The 21,924-nt window shown below is 48.3% G+C and overlaps 2 protein-coding genes across 4 annotated transcripts in view; one reads left to right on the plus strand and one right to left on the minus strand.

Annotated features, from left to right (window-relative positions):
- The window catches only part of NT5DC3 (5'-nucleotidase domain containing 3), a gene marked incomplete at its 5' end in the record, with an annotated part of 79,407 nt that overhangs the window by 55,696 nt on the left and 1,787 nt on the right, over window positions 1-21,924 (plus strand). Inside the window, 2 exons of one of the 3 annotated variants that reach the window (XR_013830368.1) lie at window positions 56-214; window positions 1,719-1,907. Of the gene's footprint in view, window positions 1-55; window positions 215-1,718; window positions 1,908-21,924 lie in introns of those variants that run through there. The other 2 variants (XR_013830367.1, XR_013830369.1) reach the window with 2 other exon arrangements.
- STAB2 (stabilin 2) overlaps window positions 1,439-21,924 on the minus strand; it is a 163,505-nt gene continuing 143,019 nt past the window's right edge. Inside the window, 11 exon segments of the mRNA XM_079935845.1 lie at window positions 1,439-1,867; window positions 6,636-6,752; window positions 7,737-7,865; window positions 8,797-8,904; window positions 11,082-11,222; window positions 12,010-12,129; window positions 14,494-14,600; window positions 14,746-14,911; window positions 16,476-16,609; window positions 20,407-20,548; window positions 21,651-21,844. Coding sequence (XP_079791971.1) covers window positions 1,817-1,867; window positions 6,636-6,752; window positions 7,737-7,865; window positions 8,797-8,904; window positions 11,082-11,222; window positions 12,010-12,129; window positions 14,494-14,600; window positions 14,746-14,911; window positions 16,476-16,609; window positions 20,407-20,548; window positions 21,651-21,844 — 1,409 coding nt within the window. The 3' untranslated portion in view covers window positions 1,439-1,816.

Genomic DNA, 21,924 nt, shown 5'->3' on the forward strand with positions numbered 1-21,924 from the left:
AACCTGAATTGTGTGTGTGCTTCAACTTAATGTCCTTGACCTCTCGTTGTGCCAGGAACTTCATCTCATTCCCTCCTCCCACGGATACCTGCTGTTTCTCCTCTTAATCACGTGCCTTTCTGTCCCTCTGATGGTGGAGTTGGTGGACTTCGGAGAGCGAGTTTCTGGAAACCTGGCGTTGCCCTCATCACGGCACGTTGTCCGAGAGGAGGTGGTGAGTTGTTCCTGTGCCTGCCACGGGGGCTTCTTCCCTTTCCTAGCGTTGTGAGAAAGCTTCTGAGACCCTGGGGCTTCTGGACTTTGGACTTGGCTCAGCAAAAACCCTGACGATGTGGAACAAAGTCGTTTGGGTTGCGAGGGCGACGGAGAGGGGAGTCTGAGGTCTGCTCAGCCCAGAGCAGGGCTTCTCCATCCCCAGCACTGGCTCCTGAGCATGGCCAGTGCTACCTCCAGGGACAGCTTGGAAATGGGGGGTGGGTGGGCTGGAGGGTGCCCGGTTGTCACAGTGATGGCGAGGCCACTTGGGGCCTTTTGAGGGTGTGGTAGACATCCTGCCTTGCAGAGTCCTGCACGGTGCAGAACTGGCCTGAGCCTACACATCACTTGTGTAAAATTCCAGAACGTTTTCATACCCCCAGAAGAAACCCCGTACCTCTTAGCAGTTACCCCAGTCCCTAGCTGGCAACCACTCACTCACCTTTCTGTCTCTGAATTTGCCGATTCTGGACATTTCCATGTAGATAGAATCATACGGCATGTGGTCTTTTGTGTCTGGTTTCTTTCACTGAGCGTCATGTTTTCAAGGTTCATCCGTGGTGTTGCATGTGTCAGTACTTAGTTCCCTTTTAGGGTGAAATGCTATTTCATGGTGTGGCTAGACACACTGGTTATCCATTCATAAGTTGGTAGACATTTGGGTTGTTTCCACGTTTTGGCTGTTATGAATAATGCTGCTGTGTACCTACCTCTGTCATTTGTTGTGTGGACATGTTTTCATTTCTCTTGGGTCTGTACCTAGGAGTGGAGTTTCTGGATCACACGGTAGTTCTGTGTTTAACTTTTTGAGGAGCTGGGGGCCCCATTTTACATTCCCACCAGCAAATCAGGAGGGATCCAGTTTCTCCCCATCCTTGCCAATACTCGTTATTGGCTGTGGTTTTGAGGATGGCCATTCTAGTGGGTGTGAAGTGGTATCTCAGTGTGGTTCTCATGTCTTCTTCACACAAGCAAACAAAACAGAGTTAAGAAAGAAGCGTTCCTAAGGCAGATGGTGGCCAATTGAAAAGGCCCTAAGAGGCCCCAACAAGTTGGTTTTACCTTCAAAGTCTGACCCCTCCTGTGGCGAACAGTCGCTTTGTTTCCCAAAACACTGGATCTGTTTCATTGACTTTATTCTGTAACCAATACGTCAGCACATTTCACGTGCCAGACACTGTGCTGGGTGCTGAGATATAAAGACGAATAGGGAGGTCCCTGCCTTTGGGAGCTTACAGTCTAATAGGGAAATAAGACAAGGTCACTAGAGTGTTGGTCACTAAAGGTACACGGGAAGGACAGAAGAGAGTCAGGGAGGGAGCAGTCTCCGTGGGTTGGTGGGTGGATTTAACATGGTCCCTCACCCACAGAAACAGAATAATCCCCCAGATCAACCAAAGAGATGAGGTACGGCTTGAGTGTTTCATACTCTGAAATGTTAAAGGACCTTACTTTTCCCACAGGCAACTGGGGCTGAGGATTCACAGTTGACGGCCTTTCTGAGGCAGCGCCAGGGGCCCAGGCGGCGGGAGGTGATGTCTGGCTGGGGCAGGTCCGGCCCTCACAGTGCCCCCAGGGGGTCAATGCTGTCCAGCTGCTGGTCTTCAGGGTCCTGGAAATGAGAGGTCTGTGAGCCACGCAGAGGGTGCAGGCCTTCTGTTTGTGAATCCTCCCGGGTCGAGCATTCTTATGGCTACTGGTCTGAGGCCTTGATGGGGTTCGGGACACGCCACCCCCAAACAAAGCACCTTGGCACATTAAATGTCTTAAACTGAAGGAATTTTTTAAAAATGGCAGAAGCAGGAAGGTCACTCCGACGCCCCTGCCCTACCCCCTTGCCTTTCTTTCTTTCCTGAAACAGGTAACAGAATTCCCACGTGAAAGATGCCCTCCCTGTACCAGGAGGAAAGAAGACACCACCACAGATGGGGAATCAGGGGACTAAAATCTGTACAAACAAACCTTGTTCACTAACCCTTATCTTCCTAGTGACTTCACTACCATTCACTACCCCTAGCGCCAAACCTCTTTCCCTTGTCAATTCCTCACACATCATCTATTGTCTAAAAGGTACAAAAGCTTCCTCTTCTGGTCCCTCCTTTGGGTCTTTGGTTTCTCCTGAAGGCTCCCACGTACAGGTAAACATTCAAAAAAATGTACATGCTTTTGTCCTGTGAGTCTGTCTTTACCAGTTTACTTTTCAGGCCCAGCTAGGGATCTTAGGAGGGTCAAGGAAAACTTCTTCCTCCCCTACAGCCTAAAATATGATTCTTCCCTCAGTGCCTCGTGGACACACGTGTTGGGAGCGAGCATGGCTTCACACTGCTGTCCCACGGCTCATGGCATGGAGGTGAGGGCCCCGTTCCGGGTGCAGTCTCTGCTGTTTGAAGGTGTGTGGCCCTGGACAAATCATTTGAACTGTGCTGTAGTTTCCTCATCTATAAAGAATCCTAGTAATATTTACCTGACAGGGAGGTGTGAGGATTAAATTAGATACTACATTAAGGAAGATTAAAAAAGCACCCCACAAAAGGTGGCTGTTACTCTGATTACAAAAAAAACTTTCCAGTTGAACATTCATCCTGAACTAGGGTCTAATCAGAAGCCACAGTCCAGAGGCAGCCACTCTGAACCGTCTGCTGTCTGTGGCTCTGATCAGCACTGAAGTTTTGTTAATTCGCATCATGGATGTTCATGCTGTCTAGATTGACTCCAGATAGTCTATAGGCAATGCCCGCTCCCTCAGTATAAAAGGCATGAGAATCAAGCACGCTTGGGGCTGGCATCCTCAGCTTGGGATTCCCATAACTGGAACATTTTTGCCACCTGGTTGAATGAGAAGGGTTGAGCTGACCCCTGCATCTGGGATACTCTCTCACCTGCCTCCGGCGAGTCTTTCATGCACGGGGCTCATGGAGAGCATTGAACAGGATGTGTAATTTTTCCCCCTTGCTTTTAAAATGAGGTTGATTTCAATATCACAAGGCTTACAGAAATAGACTATCAGTAGATGCAGTTTAGCTGAACTTGCCCTTGCAATTTGGACTGGAAACTTTTACATGGGTTTGATTGAAAAAACAGGATTTATGATCTGGTTATTTTTCAATATTGCAGACATATTAAATCTACCACAGGCACTAAGAACCATGGGATATTTGCATTTGGTTCACTGCAGAAAAATAGTAACAAATGTTGCACTCTACACGCTTACAATGGTGCAATAAAGAACTGTAATGTTTCAGTGCCAACTTACAGAAATTCAATACAGCTCCTGCCCCGTGGAGTTGGGGTGCGTCACCCTCCCGACGTGGATGTGTTCACCACCGTGTAAGCTCTCTGAATCCCCTACTATTGGGACTTTATGGACGATGATGGGAGTAGAAGGATGGGAGCTCACCTCTTCTTATGAAAACACCAAAATCGCAACTAACTGCTGAACAACCATTGACAAAAAAACACTGGAACCTACCAAAAAAGATATCCTACGTCCAAAGACAAAGAAGAAGCCACAATGAGACGGTAGGAGGGGCACAATTGCGATAAATCAAATCCCATACCTGCTGGGTGGGTGAACCACAAACTGGAATATAATTATATAGCAGAGGTTCTCTCATAGGAGTGAAAGTTCTGAGCCCCACATCAGGCTCCCCAGCCTGGGGGTCTGGCAATGGGAGGAGGAGCCCCCAGAGAAACTGGCTTTGAAGCCCTGCAGGGTTTGATTGCAGGAATTCCACAGGACTGGGGGAAACCAACTCCACGCTTGGAGGGTACACACAGGACCCAGGGGAAAAAGCTGTGACCTCATAGGAGCCTGGGCCAGACCTACCTTCTGGTATTGGAGGGTCTCCTGAGGAGGCGGGAGGCGGCTGTGGCTCACCGCGGGGACAAGACACTGGCGGTGGTAGTTCTAGGGAGTATTCATTGGTGGGAGCCCTCTTGGAGGCTGCCATTTTCCCAACCAAGACGTGACGCCACCCAACAGCCTGTAAGCTCAGTGCTGGGACGCCTCTGGCCCGACAACCCAGATGGTGGGGATACAGCCCCACCCATCAGCAGACAGCCTGCTTAAAGCCTTCCTGAGTGCACAGCTGCCTGATAAACATACCCTCTGACATGGCCGCGGCAACCAGTGGGACAAGACCCAGTTCCACCCACCAGTAGGCAGGAACCAGTCCCTCCCACCAGGAAGCCTGCACAGCCTCACCCAGGGGGCAAACAGCAGAAGCAAGAAGAACTACAACCCTGGAGCCTGCGGAATGGAAACAGCAATCACCCAAAGTAAGACAAAATGAGACAGCAGAGGAATATGTCCCAGATGAAGGAACAAGATAAAACCCCAGAAGAACAATTAAGTGAAGTGGAGAGAGGCAATCTACCTGAAAAAGAATTCAGAATAATAATAGTAAAGATGATCCAAGACCTCAGAAAAAGAATGGAGGCACAGATTGAGAAGATACAAGAAATGTTTAACAAGGACCTAGAAGAACTAAAGAACAAACAGAGATAAACAATACAATAACTGCAATGAAATATACACTAGGAGGAATCAATAGCAGAATAACTGAGGCAGAAGAACGGATAAGTGACCTGGAAAACAGAATGGTGGAATTCACTGCTGCAGAACAAAAGAAAGAAAGAAAAATGAAAAGAAATGAGGACAGTCTAAGAGACCTCTGGGACAACATTAAATGCACCAACATTTGCATTATGGGGTCCCAGAAGAAGAAGAGAGAGAGAAAGGACCTGAGAAAATATTGGAAGAGATAATAGCTGAAAAATTCCCTAACATGGGAAAGGAAACAGTCACCCAAGTCCAGGAAGTGCAGAGAGTCCCATACAGGATAAACCCAAGGAGGAACATGCCGAGACACATAGTAATCAAATTGACAAAAATTAAAGACCAAGAAAAACATATTAAAAGCAACAAGGGAAAAGCAACAAATAACATACAAGGGAATCCCCATAAGGCTATCAGCTGATTTCTCAGCAGAAACTCTTCAGGCCAGAAGGGAGTGGCATGATATATTTAAAGGGTTGAAAGGGAAGAACCTACAACCAAGATTACTCTACCCAGCGAGGATCTCATTCAGATTCGATGGAGAAATCAAAAGCTTTACAGACAGGCAAAAGCTAAGAGTATTCAGCACCACCAGACCAGCTTTGCAACAAATGCTAAAGGAACTTCTCTAAATGGAAAAGAAAAGGCCACAACTAGAAACAAAATTATGAATGGAAAAGCTCACTGGTAAAGGCAAACATACAGTAAAGGTAGGAAATCATCTGCATACAAATATGATTATCAAAACCAGCAATTATGAGGAGAGGAGAGTGCAAATGCAGGATACGGGAAATGCATTTAAATTAAAAGACCAGCAACTTAAAACAATCTTGTTTATATATAGACTGCTATATCAAAACCTCATGGTAACCACAAACCAAAAATCTACAATAGACACACACACACACACACGCACACAGGGATTTTTTGGAGGCTTCCTCACGTGGGTATGATTGATTATTAGCTGTTTCTAGCCCCTCTCTCCTCTTATAAGGGTGAAGGGTGGGGCTGAGAATTCCAACCTTCTAATCATGGCTTGTCTTTCTGGTGACCAGCCCCCATCCAGGAGCCCACTCAGAAGATCCTCATCAGAACAGAAGATGCCCCTAGTGTTCTTATCACTTAGGAAATTACAAGGGTTTATGAGCTCTGGGGCAGAGACCAATATACATTTTGTCTTATCTCCCTCCTAGCTTCTCAGTCCAGACCCGGTAATAAATTACAGGCAGGGCGGTATCTTCCACATTCAGCGTGAATGGGGTGCCCTGCCATGGGGTTAACGTCGGTGGAGGTTCCGTCTAAGCTCAGGCGTCACTAACTCTAGAAACAAGTGGTCCTTTCCTGGAAGACCAGAGCAGAATATGCTCCCCGAGATATAAAAGACCTTATCAAAGAAGCGTAGCTCCTAAAGCAAGCCGCAGCTCTGACAACAGGCAAGAGTCCTGGGCAACATTGTAAACGTTGAAGCAGTTTATGTCTTAACTTTGCACCTGCTGCCTCGTCAATGTTTGTGGCAGAATTTGGCCCAGGATTTCTTCTCCTTGTGACCTCTCACCTGGTCACGAGGTAGGGGTTGGGCAACCCCTAGTTCTCCCCTGCCTCTAACTGTTGGACGCCTCTGCCGTCCACCCAAGAGAGCTCAGAATGCTACACAACTACACGGCTTCACCCAGCTCACAACACTCGATTTTAGGCTTGTTGCCAGGAGACACGTTCTAGTAGTGAGATTTCTTGGTGCAGAGCTTTCCACTGAGATGTGCTGAAAGACATCGTTCCCCTGCACCTCAGCTGAACCTGTTCCTAGATAAAAACACACACTCACCATGAAGGGGTCGTAGGAAGGTTCTGGGGTTGCTGAGGCTGTGTTCTCGTACATGGGGTTCGAGATATTCTCGGGCTGCTGCTTGCCGAGAGCTGCCACGTCGATATCCTCTTCCGACTGCTCGGAAAGACAAGCACAGGGCTGAGCACCACCGAGTCCCCGAGGCAGGAGTGTCTCATCAAAATTGGGGGGTAAAGCAAGCCGCCCCCCCACCCACCTCCGGGAGCTTTTTCCTTTTCCTTTTATTGAGATCTGACTTACATATAATATCATGCACCAATCTTAAATGTTCAGTTCAATGACGTCTTAATACGTCCCCCCAGGTATGACCACCACCCAAGTCAGCATATAGGGCATCTCCATCCCCCCCAGGAGGTTCCCTCATGCCCCTTGCCCGCCAATATCCGGTCCCACCCAGGGTAACCGCTATTCTGACTCCTGTCACCTGGAGTGGTTTTGCCTGTCCTTGAACTTAGCATAAAAGGAGTCATACAGCACGTGCGCTTTTGCTAGATGTGATGTTTTATAAATCATGTATATGGTGCAGATAAATACACAGGCTGTCTGCCAGAAGGAAGTGACCTGCTGCCTGGGGGCTGCTGGTAACCCTGGTCCCCAGTGTCTCCCCAGGGTCACCCCACCATCAGCCGAGACCCGCTGACCTGGATGTGGGCTCAGCAGTTCAAAGAGGGCCAGTGCGTTTCCCTGGCTGTGGCGTGAGGCCCCTGGCTGTGTAGGTCCCTACCCTGTCCCCACCCTCAGAGTCGGCCTCGAAGCTCAGATCAGTCCTGGTGGGTGCCTGTCTTGTGAATCCTCCAAGGTGAGTGGCCTCCTGGGCCCCTGGTGAATTTGCCTCCAAGCCAGACCCCTGGCACGAAGGGCCATTGGCAGCGCATCACCCTCCTCCGTGTCCTGTCTCGGCCAGGAAGAGGGCCTTGGAGCTGCCACTGCTGCTCTCTTAGGGGCAGAGGCCCCACCCAGGAGACGGGGAGTGTGTGCCAGGCGCCCAGCTGCTGGTGAGCTCTCTGAAGCAGCCCAGAGCCAGGAGCTGGGTTTCAGAGAGGACCCCCGTGCCCATGTTCCCATTTTTCTCCGTCTTACCTCAAAATGCTGAAAGCCAATTGTTCTCCGGTTTAATCGAAAGTAAGAATATGCAGCCAGAGCAATGGCTCCAATGACCAGGATGATGGCAAAGAACATCCCCGTTCCCAAGCCAGCGTGGCTTGAAGTCTGAACACAGAAAGGGGAGCGGTTGGTACTCAAAACTGTGACTTCCCCAAAGAGGTGTGCTTTCTGGAGCCTACCCCATTCTGGCTGGCCTGAGGCATCTTGGTACCAGTTGGGATAAAAATAATGATAAAATTGTTAACATGTATCTAGCCCTTACTATTTCCAGGGTCTGTTCTAAGCCCCCTTACACAAAATAATCCATTTAAATGTATAATAACACAAAGAGATAACAATTTTTATTCTTTCCACTTTCATACGGGAGAATGGAGACACAGAGCGGGTAAGCACTTGCCCAATATCACACAGCCTGTGAGTGGTAGAGGTGGGCTTTGGAAGCCAGCCTGGCTTTGGAACGTATGTGCTTAACCACTAGGCTGTGGAACTTCCCAGCAGCCAGCTGTGCTCGCCCCTCCCTCTTACTTTTAGAACAAAGTTAGAATACTCACATCACCACCACCAACCAACCACAGCCGACCAACTCTTATATAGCATGTACTATGTGCCAGGGACTGTCTTCATTATTTTATATTAACTCGCCCTCCCAAGAACCCAGGGAGGAAGGCATTACGACCTCGATTTTGCAGGTAAGAAAAATGGGGCTCAGTGATGTTCTGGGGCTTGTCTAAGGTCACACGGTCACGAAGTGGAGATGCTCAGGATTTTCACTCCCTTTCCAGTGGTTTCTCCATTGGCCCATCCTGCCCTTTTCATTCAGCAGATATTGATAGTGACAGGTGTTATGTTGCTAACGCACTGGAGTGGGGGTGGGATGCGACAGGGCCCGGCATCCCTGAGGCCAGCTGCCGTGGATGGGGGAGGCGCCTCCAGTATCCGGAGGAGGGGTGGACAGGGCTTCCGGGAGTAGTTTGCTTCTTGGGAAGTGGACATTGGGATTCCCCGTGGCCCCTCACCAGGAACCCTGGATACTCACCACTGGGGTGGGAGGTGCTTTTAAAGGCCTGGAAATGACATGAATAATCCCATTGGAGGCAAAGATGTCCCACTGCAGAATGGCTCTTCCATCAACGAACCTGGTCTCCTAGGGGAGATGAGAAGAGGCTGGTGGAGATCTCTGACCACCTGACTCTTACTCTCCATGTGGGCAGCCCTTTCATGGAGGAAAGTTGTCCAGTTTCCCCGAGGTTGTGGCGCCTGGGCTTCAGGCCAGTCCTCACTGACAGGTAGCATAGGACTTGTGCTCACCCTCTGGACAGCCCAAAACACATTAGTAGCTCTTGTGCCAATAAGCTGATCTAAGAGCTGCAGAGACCCCAGGAGGTCATTCTGTCCAGCCCACTTGTTTAACAGATGAGAGTTCAGAAGGAAAATGGTATGTCCAAGATCACCCAGGTCGTAGGTGGCAAATCCCATGCCTCTGGATTCCAGATCCACTGCTGTGAACATCACACCACACTGTTAGAAAGGGATTTTAAGTGACCTAATTCCTTGCTAATCAAAGTGTGCTCCACTGGCTTGTGGCGTGGACAGTCACCTGAGAGTGCTTAGAAGTGCAGAACCTGAGGCCTCACAACCCACCCACTGAATCACAACATGCATCTGCACAAACCTGTAGGCGATTAAAATGCATAGTAAAGTTTGAGAAGCACTGGTCTAAACTACTGATCGTCGGTAATAGAGATCATTTATTAGGTAAAAATTAAAAGTAATTCATTTAGCCCTTGCTACATGTCAGACACTATTATCACACGTCGAAAGACTTGAATCACTGAATCTCCATAAAAGCCTATGATTTGACAAAACTGCAATGAGGTGTCACCTCACACCAGTCAGAATGGCCGTCATCAGAAAGTCTACAAATAATAAATGCTGGAGAGGGTGTATCCAGCAATCCCACTCCTGGGCGTATATCTGGAGAAAACCATAATTCGAAAAGATACACGCACCCCAATGTTCATAGCAGCACTATTTACAATAGCCAAGACATGGAAGCAACCTAAATTTCCATTGACAGATGAATGGATAAAGAAGATGTGGTACATATATACAATGGAATATTACTCAGCCATAGAAAAATGAAATAATGCCATTTGCAGCAACATGGATGGACCTAGAGATTATCACACTAAGTCAGGCAGAAAGACAAATTTTATCACTTATATGTGGAATCTAAAAAAATGATACAAACGAATTTATTTACAAAACAGAAACAGACTCAGACAAAAAACAAACATGGTTAACGCAGGGGAAAGGTAGGGAGGAGGGATATATTAGGATAGGATTAACAGATATACTCTACTATATATAAAATAGATAATTAACAAGGACCTACTATATAGCACAGGGAACTATAGTCAATATTTTGTAATAACCTATATGGGAAAAGAATCTGAAAAAAAATATATATAATTGAATATATATATAACTGAATCATTTTGCTGTACTCCTAAAACTAACACAACATTGTAAATCAATTAAATATATTTTTTAAAAAGCCTATGATTTGAACATCATGGTTGTCATGGTCACATTACCACCACCACTATCACTACTTCTAATATCACTACCACCACTATCATCCCCACCATTATCCATCATCATCATCAAAATAATCATCACCACCACAACCATCATCATCATCAACACACCACCATCATTAACATCACCATTATCAAAATAATATCGCTATTATTACCATCATAATTATCATCTTACCAACATCATTAACACCACCATTATCAAAATATCACTATTACCACCATCATAATCATCATCACCGCTACCACCACCACCATCATCATCAACATCATTAACACATCACCAACATCCCTGCTTTTCAGATGAGGAAATTGGGACACTGAGAAGTGAGATGACTTGTCTAAGTTCCTAGAGCTAGTGAGTGGCAGAACTGGTTTTCATACGAGGGTCATTTGACTTGAAGGCTCACATGTTAACACCTAGGATAGGCTGGCAATCTCACAGAAATAAGGGCAGAGAATCGGACTGCTTTAAAATGGTTTCATTTAAAGCTGGTTCACCAGCTTCTGGGGCTGGTGGTCACCAATGGCTTCTTTCCCAAAGGGTAGGGGCTGCCTGTCAGTGTGGTGTGTTCTGGTGCGCAGCTAGTACCGCTAACTGCAGCTTCGGAGTTTACTTTCACATTATAAGAGTTGCCATCTATTAAGCACCTACTCTCTGCTAGGAGCTTGGCATATATTATCCCCACTTCCCCCTATAAGCCCAGAAGACTTTTCATACCAGTTGGCGCTGGTCCTGGCTGGAGGTGATGAGCAGCTGGCTTCCCAGCCTAGTGTGCAGGACGGTACCGTTGACAAGGTCATTGTAAAAAAAGACGCTGACATTGGCGAGATGGTGCTCGATGTCCCGCCCAGACAGAGTCTGAGAGCAAAGAAGAGACACGAAAACGGTCTTTAAAGGCCAAGCAATATTTTCTCCTTTTAATGACGAGGATGACCCAGGGAAAAAAAATCACTTCGCAAAGCCTTGGTTTTTCTGCCTCCACTTTGAAAGTCATTTTTATGGACAAAGCAGAGCTTCCCAGTGGTGTCCTGGGAGGAATGGGTCTTGAGTGGGTTACAAGTGAGCAGAGCTATTGCTTCTCTCAGCCCTCAGTGGGGTCTGGGCTGTCAGAGCCCGTGGGTGGGCTGAATAAACACTGCCAGTTCCTCTGTGTGCCGTGACATGAAAAAGGTTGATGTAGTAGATCAGTTGCCCCCATGGCCCTGGTTCTTCACCCCTCCCCGTATCCCTGCCCTTAACCACATCATCTGAGGGCCTCCCACTCTGACTTTGGGCTCAGCCACATGACCTGTTGGGCCAGTGGCATATTAGCAACTGTGACCAGACGGGGGCTTAGAAAGCACTGGCAGGACTGGGCTTGCTCTCGCCACAAGCCCGGGCTAGCCTGCTGGAGGATGAGAGCCCTGCGGAGCAGAGCCCCAGACAAGCCAGCCTAGGTAACCTGACGGCCAGCCCGGCTTAGACACACGAGCATGCCTGGCCTGGCCCGGAAGGACTGCCAGCCGGTCTACAGCTGTTGGAGCTACATAAATGTGAAGCCACTGCGTTCTGGGGTCGTTTGTAGCCTTGCACTATGGTGGTGATAGGCCGCTGACACTGTCTAGAAGCGCTAGCCCAAAGCACAGACGTCAGGAGCCCAACTCACCTCATTTTCCCCCAGCCCGCTGTTCTGTGGCACAAACAGGGTGCTTCGGATCGACAGGTCAGTCAGGTGTTTCAGAAACGCCCGGCCTCTGGCTGAGCTGTTGGAATAGGCCAGCACCTCCTGGGGAGAGGAAGGAGGTGGTCAGACGGGTCAGCCTGGTGTGCAGGGACCGGGGTGGCTGGAGAGGGTAGCATCACCCCTCTGGGAATATTCCTGCTGGTCGTCCCAACTCAGGCTGCCACTCGTCCGCTCTGCTGTCTGACTGCCCCTTGAGAAGACTGTAGGAGGATTTTTCCTTTCCTCAGTAAATCCTCTGGTCCCAAGTCACAGCCAGATCACAGGCCATTCTCAACACGACAGCCCATGTGGTCTTTGAAACGTTAAGTGAAATCTTGAGTCTCCTTTTGTCAAAACCCTGCAAGGGCCCCCACTTCTCCCAGAGGAAAAGCCAAAGTCCTTACAGTGGCCCGTGAGGCCCAAACCATCTGGACTGTTGCTCCTCTGACCCCGTGCCCGGCTGTCCTCTCGCTCACTCTGGTCCAGTGGCCTCCCTGACGTTCCTCAAGCTTGCCCAGCACTCTCCTGCCTTTCATCCTTTGCCTGGTTGTTTCTTCTGCCTGGAAGATTCTTCCTCCAAATCTGCACGGTTAACTTCCTCTCTTCTGTTCACACTTTACTCACGTGTCACCTTCTCACTAAGGCCTTTCCTCATCACTCTATGCAAAATGGGAACCCTGGGCTTCCCTGGTGGCGCAGTGGTTGAGAGTCCGCCTGCCGATGCAGGGGACGCGGGTTCGTGCCCCGGTCCGGGAAGATCCCACATGCCGCGGAGCGGCTGGGCCCGTGAGCCATGGCCACTGAGCCTGCGCATCCAGAGCCTGTGCTCCGCAACGGGAGAGGCCACAGTGGTGAGAGGCCCGCGTAACGCAAAAAAAAAAAAAAAAAAAAAAAAAAAGGGAACCCTGTGGTTCCCCTTACCCTCCCCACCCCACCCCCCATAGCCTAGATCATCTTCTAGCTTTCAATACTATTTATTCTGTTTATTGTTTGTCTATTTTGTTCACTGATATATCTGAAGCACTTTGTAAGTACTCAATAAATACTCACTGAACAGATTTTAAAAAGTCACACTACCCAGTTCAGCTCTGTCATTGTGCAGAGAGTACCACTGACACCCAGAGAAGATAATTTGCTGAAGGGCACGTAGCCAGTGAGTTTTGTTCTACACCGTCTTTTCTCTGAGATGCTGTCACAAGCCAAGCTCCCACGCAGCACAAATATTGGTTTGGGTGTTTACCTTTAGAGTATTTACGGTAACGCTGAATTTTTAGACGAGTTAGGTGGATACCTTTGGTCTGTGGAAAAAGGCTCGCCATTGTGGGGTCCTTGGTTTAGCTTCTGCCCTGCTCCTACAAGCCCTGTACTTATGCTCAGTGCCCTCTCCTTGGCTATGTCCTTGACCTTGCTAAGCCTCAGTTTCTTTATCTGCAAAATGGGAATAACAGCAGAAGTGACTTCATAAGGTTGCGTAAGGATTTATTCCTTCTAGCAAGTATTTATTGAGCACCTACTATATGCCAGCCACAAGGCAGAGAAAATCCTTTCCCTTATGGAGCTTATGTTCTATGAACCAAGTGAAAAGGGCCTTGAAAGGGCTCAGTACAATGCCCCGTGCAAAGGACTTGCATAAGAAATTTTAGCTATTGTTACTAAAATTATTAGCTCAGTTCTTTCATCAGTCAACACCAATTCCTTCTCTAACAGGGGCTTTCTCTTCACTGGACGTGACTTGTAGAATATTAAAGTGACTTTAAGTGCAGTGCAAAATGCAAGCTGACCCCGTGTTGAGAATTTGGCTCACTGGGTGACCACCAGGTAGACTGAGCTAACTGTGCCCTACCCTGTCCACAAAGATAAAAGAGCATCTTACTCCTCCAGGGCCGACTCTGAAGCTGCTGTAGTTGCAAACGGAGATAAGAATACCAGCTAATACCAGTATAGCATTTTGCATCTGCTGGCCACAGGGCTAAGCACTTTATAAATATTAGGTCATCTATTTATCACAGTGCCCCTATGAGACTGGTACTATCATCATCTCCATTTTACAAATGAGCAAACTGAGGCTCAGAAGGGAAAGTAACTCATTTAAGGTGCTGCACCAAGTGGCAAACCTAAGCTTCAAGCTCAGGCAGTGAGGCTCAGTGTCCACGCCCTTTTGAGACTTTTTTTTTTTTTGGCTGCGCCACACGTCATGTGGGATCTTAGTTCCCTGACTAGGGATTGAACCCGCGGCCCCTGCATTGGAAGCGTGGGGTCTTAACTACTGGACCGCCAGGAAGTCCCTTTTTTTTTTTTGTCAGTGTCCATGCTCTTAACTATGACTGTGAACCTCTGTCTTCTTTGAAGGACTCACCTCTCTAATACCTGCTTTGAGGCAACCCCTCCACCCCAAGGCGAAAGCAAACAGACATGGTACATACATACCGTCAGGAAGTTTGTGAGCGAGGGGAAGGACATCAGGACCTGCAACAGATTTCCACTGCACGAGAAGCCATCTCCCACGTAGCCTGCTTTGCAGGTGCAGTTCACATCTGGAAGGCAGGAGCACACGGGGGCCCGCCCCAGTGAGGCAGGGACCTGGGCTGCCCCATCTCACCCTGGGAGGTCGGCTGGCCAGGCTGAGGACTGCTCAGCAGCTGCATGGCCTGGAATCTAAAGGGGCGTGTGGGCTGTTACCTTTCATCCGGTAGCAGAAGACATCCCACATTTCACTCTTGTTGTTTCTTGTTCCGTAGTCCACTATCCCAATGATACCAGAGCCACAGTTCTGGGAGGAGTAGGATGTGGGGTAGGCTACTCGCCCACTGTCCAGCCAGCCTGCTGAGCAGAGGTGGTACTTGGCCTGTAGGGACACAGATGTGGCCATGGGTCAGCTGTGATTTCATATTTGTTGTGGAGTTCTTTGGGTAACGTCTGACTCCCCCATCAGACTGAAGACTCCATGGAGTTTGGAATTATGGCTCATTTTGCCTATTGTACCCCGTGCCTGGAACATAGTAGGTGTTCATTAAATTTTTGTTGATTGAGCCATTGGATGGATGAAAGTGGTGCCTTCTCTTTCCTGTAGGTGCCCGGGTCCTTCACACTCATTTTTCTTCCCTCTGCTCTCGAGAAAGGATTTGCAATCAGCTATTTTTTCCCTGGGTGCAAATTCTTCTGCTTATGGGTTGACAGAACTGTAACGGATCATCAGTCATCATCCTCACCATCATCACCATCACCATTCACTGTAACACTTATTGAGAGCTTATTCTGGGCCAGGTTCTGTTGCAAGGGCTTTTCACGTGTCAGCACCTTTCACACTTATATCAACCCTTTGAGATAGAAACTTAAAAAAAACCTCTATCATATAATTGAGAAAATAGAGGCAAAAAGGGTTAAGTAACTTGCTCAAAGTCATACAGCCAGCGAGTAGCGGAGTTGAGATTCACACCCATGCAGTCTACTCCAGAGCTCTTAATCTTAAAAACTGAGTTCCTACTGTGTGCCAGTCACCGTACCCATATTACCTTTAGTCCTTATACAAACATGCCCGGTGGGACAGAGGTTTCAATGGCTTGATCAAGGCCATACAACCAGCAAGCAGGAGAAACAAGAAATTCTGACCCTCCAAGATGCTGGGTCCTGGCATCAAAGGCTTTGCTCCTTGGTAAAGAAACGTCAGGTCTGAGGATCTGGTAGTGATGGAGGTTGGAGGGCAGTAACATCATCCTGATGGACAGTGGTCTCCTCTACTCCCAGTGAGCAGTCACTAGCAGGTCACTCAAAGTCGCTGACCTTTCCTAATTGGCTTCTGCTTTTAGAGGCTAAGAGAGTAGCCCTGACCAGAGCTCCATTTCCTCCCTGGCTGTGGCTGAGAGCTGGGGCACTTCCCATGTACTCCCTTCACAGCCCCTCCAGACAAAGAGAGCCCCGGCTATTCCAGAAAACTCAGCTGCTTTGTGGGTTCAGGGAGACCCTAGGCTTGTGGTTAACTGATCTCTTTCTGGTTTCCATCTATGAGGTACACACTCCCAGTCTGTGCCTCTGCCTCGGTGGTTGAATGTCATGATCGAGAGCAGACTTTTGGAGTCAGGGGTACCTGGAATGCTGGATCTGCCACTGCTTGGCTGGGTGACATTGGACACATTACCTTTCAGAGCCTCAGTTGCCCTCTCTGTAAAAAGATAGGAATACCTACCTCCAGGGATGTTGTGAGAATGGACAGCAATGTCAGGGAAGCACCCCACACTGTGCCTGACACACGGTAGACTCCCGGTGGACATGACGAATCGTTATTGCTCCAGGAGCTCCCTGAACTCCCCGCTCCAGGAAGGCAACAGCCTGAGTCTCCTCTGTGTCAAGAGGAAGCTGCGTCTCCTCCCCTGAAGACCCTGCCTGCACAGTGCCCGCCAACTGGGCCCCACCTTCTGGGCGTAGGAGAGCTGGTTGTAGGTTGCCATGGTTGCAGCTTCCTTGGTACAGGCCTCTCTGGCTTTGTCAAAGGTCAGCTTGTACTGGCCCAGCGGGGAGCGTAGATGGAACACTCCAGCGGTGGTATCTAGAAGGGGGAGGAGAGGAATCGTCCAGGCCAGCCCCCCTGGCTGGCCGTGCTTTCATCAGAGGTTTTCAAAGTGGGAGGCTGACCGTATCCCAGGGTTTCTTGGGATGCCACTCCCCTTCGAGATGTCATTTAAAATACTTATTTCTTTTCTAACTATGAAAGTAGCACGTGTCTGGTAGAAATCTGGGCCGTACGGAAAAGAAAAGAGATGAACAAAAATCACCTACAGTCCCGCTCTCTGGAAATAATCATTACTCCATGGCTAACATTCTGACGTACTTCCGTACAGAATTTTTATTTTTGTAACTTTTAATGTTGATGTAGTGTCACCTTCCAGTCTTTTCCCCTGTCCGCTTACATGTCATATATACCACTAGTGTGGCAGTATGCTGCATATTTGGTTTTTAGAAATCTTTCTTATAACGCGAAATCACGATTATTTCCCAATATTATACATTTTCTCTGGCAACATAATTTCCCCTTGACACTTTTAGTTGAACTTTTTGTGAACTTCACAGCCATGAAAAAAAAAATACATAAAAATGAGTTTCTGCCAAGGACCCCATGTGTTTTCTGATTGCCACTATGCCTTTACAAAAGCTTTCTAGCCATTTTCCCCCTAAGATACTAGAAGCTTTTAATCCTTTTTAGATAGTCGGTATCTTTTTTTTAACCAGTTAATGCAGAGACCAATGCATGTGACTTCAAGAAACAAGTCAAATTTTTATATTGTCAAGTTCTTTATCAAATGCCACTAAAACGGTACTTTCTACCCCCAAAAGAGCGAAGTTTAAGATTTTTTTCTTTCTTTCTTTTTTTTTTTTTTTTGGCTGCCCGGCTTGCGGGATCTCAGTTCCCTGACCAGGGATCGAACCTGTGCCCCCTGCAGGGGTCCTAACCACTGGACCACTAGGGAATTCCCAAGATTTTCTTCTTTGACCGCAGACAATAGTATATTCATCCACAGGCCATGTAATCTTGTCAGCCACACCTGAAATATAAACACTTACCAATATAACAGCTTGGGGAAGGATGGAAAGGTGTTTAGCCTTGTCTCCTTCCCAAGTCAACACGATTCTTTTTTTAAAATTAATTATTTTTTGGCTGCGCTGGGTCTTTGTTGCTGTGCACAGGCTTTCTCTAGTTGCAGCGAGCGGGGGCTGCTCTTCGCTGCAGTGCGCAGGCTTCCCTTGTTGCGGAACACGGGCTCTAGGCATGTGGGCTTCAGTAGTTGCAGCACGTGGGCTCAGTAGTTGCAGCACATGGGCTCAGTAGTTGCAGCGTGCGGGCTCTAGGGTGTGTGGGCTTCAGTAGTTGTGGTGCGCGGGCTCAGTAGTTGTGGCTCGCGGGCTCTAGAGCACAGGCTCAGTAGTTGGGGCACATGGGTTTAGTGGCTACGCGACATGTGGGATCTTCCTGGACCAGGGCTCGAACCCGTGTCCCCTGCACTGGCAGGCGGATTCTTAACCACTGCGCCACCAGGGAAGTCCCCACAATTCTTAATGGTGCCCTTGAGTGGATATAACAGTATATTTGATCATCCTTTACTGTTAGATATTTGTTATTTCTAATTTTTTGTGATGTTAGGTAATGCTGGGATGGTATGTTTCCCGTTATTCAATTCTTAGATTATTTCAATAGGATGTGTCCCTTGAATGTCATGAGGCTCTCTGCACACATTGCCGAATTGGATGCCACAGAGGCTGTGTGAGTTTGCCCTCCTCGGAACTGTGTGAGAGTAGGCACTTCCTCCTGAGTGTGGGATGCCTCCGTAGCCTGCCCACCGGGACAGCTGAGGCATCCCAATGCCATCTCGTCTTCTTAAGGGTAACCACTCAGCCACAACAGAAGGTGGGTCCAGTGTGACGCTCAGTCACTTCATATCACTACCATCACTGTCTCAGGATTCATAAAAAAGTAGAAGAGAAAAGCCCCCTGGAGAAGATGGGCGATGTTCCACGGACTGAATAGATTCAGTGAGTTGTGGGAACAGGCAGGACTGGCTGAATGAATCGCGCCCTAAAGAAAAAAGCCAAGCACCTCTTGACTCCACACTCCTCCTGGCAGATGACTCATGAATCAACGTCCCTGGTCCCAACTGCTCATTCTTGACCCCATCCTAAATAACAACCGCCTACAGAATCTCCCTGCTTTGAAGTCCCACCATCACCTTGAAATAGAACTTGGAAGATCCATCATCACCTTGAACATAGACTGTCCCCAGCAAAGCTTTCACAATTCTTGGGCCCCCCACTCCCAGACTGCTTTACCACCACCACTGGGTTGGTCTCTCGAGATGGAAACCTTACATTATGGTTGACCCTTTCCTTTTCTTCACTCTCCATGTCCACGGTGTGCCCTTTTCTCCCTCATCTCACTCCTCTTCCCAGCAGAGACCCTGTTACCTTGGGGTCATAGCCTTGATATTATGCTGTCCCTCCCACCATCGCCTCGTCCTTCTCAGCTGACCCCTGATAACTGCTGTCCCTGAGTCCTCCCAGCAGAAAGTCTTGCCAGCTCTTCTGTGCATAGCTCAACTCCAGCATCTTTCAAGCGTCTACTGTAGCCCCAGGCCTCTATTCAGCTCCCTGGGATTCCCTCTCTCATCCCACCCAGAGATCCTTCCCTTCTCTATTCTTTTTTAAAAAAATTTTATTGCGGTAAAATACACATAATATAAAATTCGCCTCTTGACCACTTTAAGTGTACAATTCCGTGGCATTAAGTACATTTACATGTGCAACCATGACCACTATCCATTTCTAGAATGTTTCCATCATCCCAAACAGAAACTTTGTACCCATTAAAGAATGAGCCCCTCTCCCCACCCTTCAGTAACCTCTATCCTTCCTTCCGTCTCTCTGAATTTGCCTGTTATAGGTACCTTCTGTCTGTGGAAGAGTACAATGTTTGCCCTTTGTGTCTGGCTTATTTCATGGCGCATGTTTTCAAGGTTCATGGACGCTGTAGCATGTACAGAATTTCATTCCTTTTATAGGGTGAGTAATGTCCCACTGTATACTGCATTTTATCTATCCGTCCATAGGTTGAACATTTCAGTTGTTTCTGCCTTTTGGCTGTTGTGAATAATGCTGCTGTGAACGTGGGTGTACAAATATCTGCTTGAGTCCCTGCTTCCAATTTTTCTCTAACCAGCTTGCTCTCTCCCTTCAGTTGCACCATCAGCATGAGATAAATCGCTGTCTTCTGTCTTATTACCTTTCTTCCCCCGGTCTTATTGATTAAAAAAATGTCCTCAACTCCGTTGGGAATCTCCTTGCAAGAAGAGACAGTGTCATATATTTGTCGTATCTCCTGTGTATTTCTCCTGCTTATATTTCCTCCACTTCATCCCCAAAATGGACTTGAGGTGTCTTAGGACTTGATGCGTGATAGGGACTGAACGTCTGTGTCCTCCACAAATTTGTATGTTGAAATCCGAACCCTCGATGTGCTTGATGTCAGCCTCCACTGGGTCCTGGGCAATGCATGGGCTGTTTGGTCCCAGTTTGTTTTTTAAGATTTTTTTTTCCTGATGTGGACCACTTCTGAAGTCTTTATTGGATTTGTTACAACATTTCTTCTGCTTTACGTTTTGCTTTTTTGGCCTTGAGGCATGTGGGATCCTAGCTCCCCTACCAGGGATCGAACCCACCCCCCTGCACTGGAAGGCGAAGTCCCAACCATTGCACCACTAGGGAAGTCCCTGACCCCAGTTTTGAATACTTTTTCCTTTTGCTCTTGCAGAGGTCCCTTCCCCATGCCTGAGGCCAGGTGCTTCGGGCCACACTGACCTTGGAAGTGGAGGTCAGCACAGTCGGCGTCGGCGTGGCACTGCCCATTGTCCTGCAGGCAGCGGTCGATGGGCAGCTGCTCCAGTTCACAGTCCAGCCCGTCTCCCACGTAATGACGTTTACATTCACACTTGTGCTTGCCCTGGGGGGGAAGAGTGGGAAGATGAAAAAGGCCCTTCTCTGGGCCCCCAGAACCCCATGTACTCCGCGGGCCACCATCCAGCACAGGAGGTGCTCAGAAGGGTAAGAAACATGCCTGTCCGGTCCGGTGGGGACTGAGTTACTGCTCCGTCTTGCGTTTGCACAGGCTCAGGATGGAATGTCCTCCTTTACATCTCAGCTCAGATGTCGCTTCCCTGACTCCCGGTCCCTTTTTATCACACTGGCCTGATTTTTGTTCCTCCTGACTCTTGGCCCTCTCTGAAGGTATCTTGTACACTCATTTCTGTACTGAAGATGCCCCCTCCCCCTACTCGTGTATAAGCTTTTGATCGCTACATCCTTGGCAGCTACAACAGCACAAAGGAGGTGCTTGATGACCGTTTGTTGAGTCAATGAATGATCCCATTTAACGTCCACAACAATCCTGTGAGGTTCGCAGTATTATGAGGCCCACTTTGTGAATGAGGAAACTGAGGCTCAGAGAGGTTAAGCAGCCAGCCCCAGACCACACAGCGTGTCAGGCCAGGAACAAAGACTCAAAGGCTGCCTGACTCTGAGTTCATGTTTATAACTATAATATAATCAACATCATCTCCCACCATCTTTCCTTCCCACCAGAGAAATGGGGCAACAGGGCACGATTCCATTCTAGAAAGGCCTGAGTGAGTGCCCAAACTGCACTTTTCCTGCCACCTCTTACCAACTTTTTTGGTTTTAATTAATTTTTATTTGGAATAATTTTAGATTTAGAGAAAAGTTGCAGAGAGAGAGTCTCCTTATATCCTCCACTCAGTTTCTCCTAACGTTAACATCTTCCAAAACCATAGTTCATTGTCAAAACTAAAAACTTAGTGTTGGTGTATTATGATTAACTAAACAACAGACTTTATGTGGACTTCACCAGCTTTTCCAGTAAGGCCCTTTTTCTACCACTTCGTATTTAGCCCGTCGACTTAACAAGAAATAGACTCATGTGGGAAGAAGGCTTAGGAAGAGGCCAACGGTAACCCGAGTAGAGAAGCAAGGCTGAGCGAGGCACAAGGGCTCCCCACCCCCAACTTCCCCGGGGAGACGAGACTCACCGGGCCGGTCATCTGGCACGTGGCATGCTCATGACACCCGCCATTGAGGCCGTCCGCACAGGGGTCTATCTCCGTGCAGCTGTGGCCATCCCCCTGGTAGCCCTTCTGACAGCTGCAGGAGACCTTCGTGCCCTTCTGGGAGCACTTGGCGACCTTTGCACACCCCCCGTTGTTCTGTTTGCAGAAATCCACAACTGCAAGAGCAGAGGACAAGGGCTCAATGAACCACGCTCTGTGTAACACAGGCTTCAGATGGAGGTGTGGGTCACCGCAG

This window comes from Stenella coeruleoalba, assembly GCF_951394435.1.
Source record: "Stenella coeruleoalba genome assembly, chromosome: 11".
NCBI classification, from domain to species: Eukaryota; Metazoa; Chordata; class Mammalia; order Artiodactyla; family Delphinidae; genus Stenella; species Stenella coeruleoalba.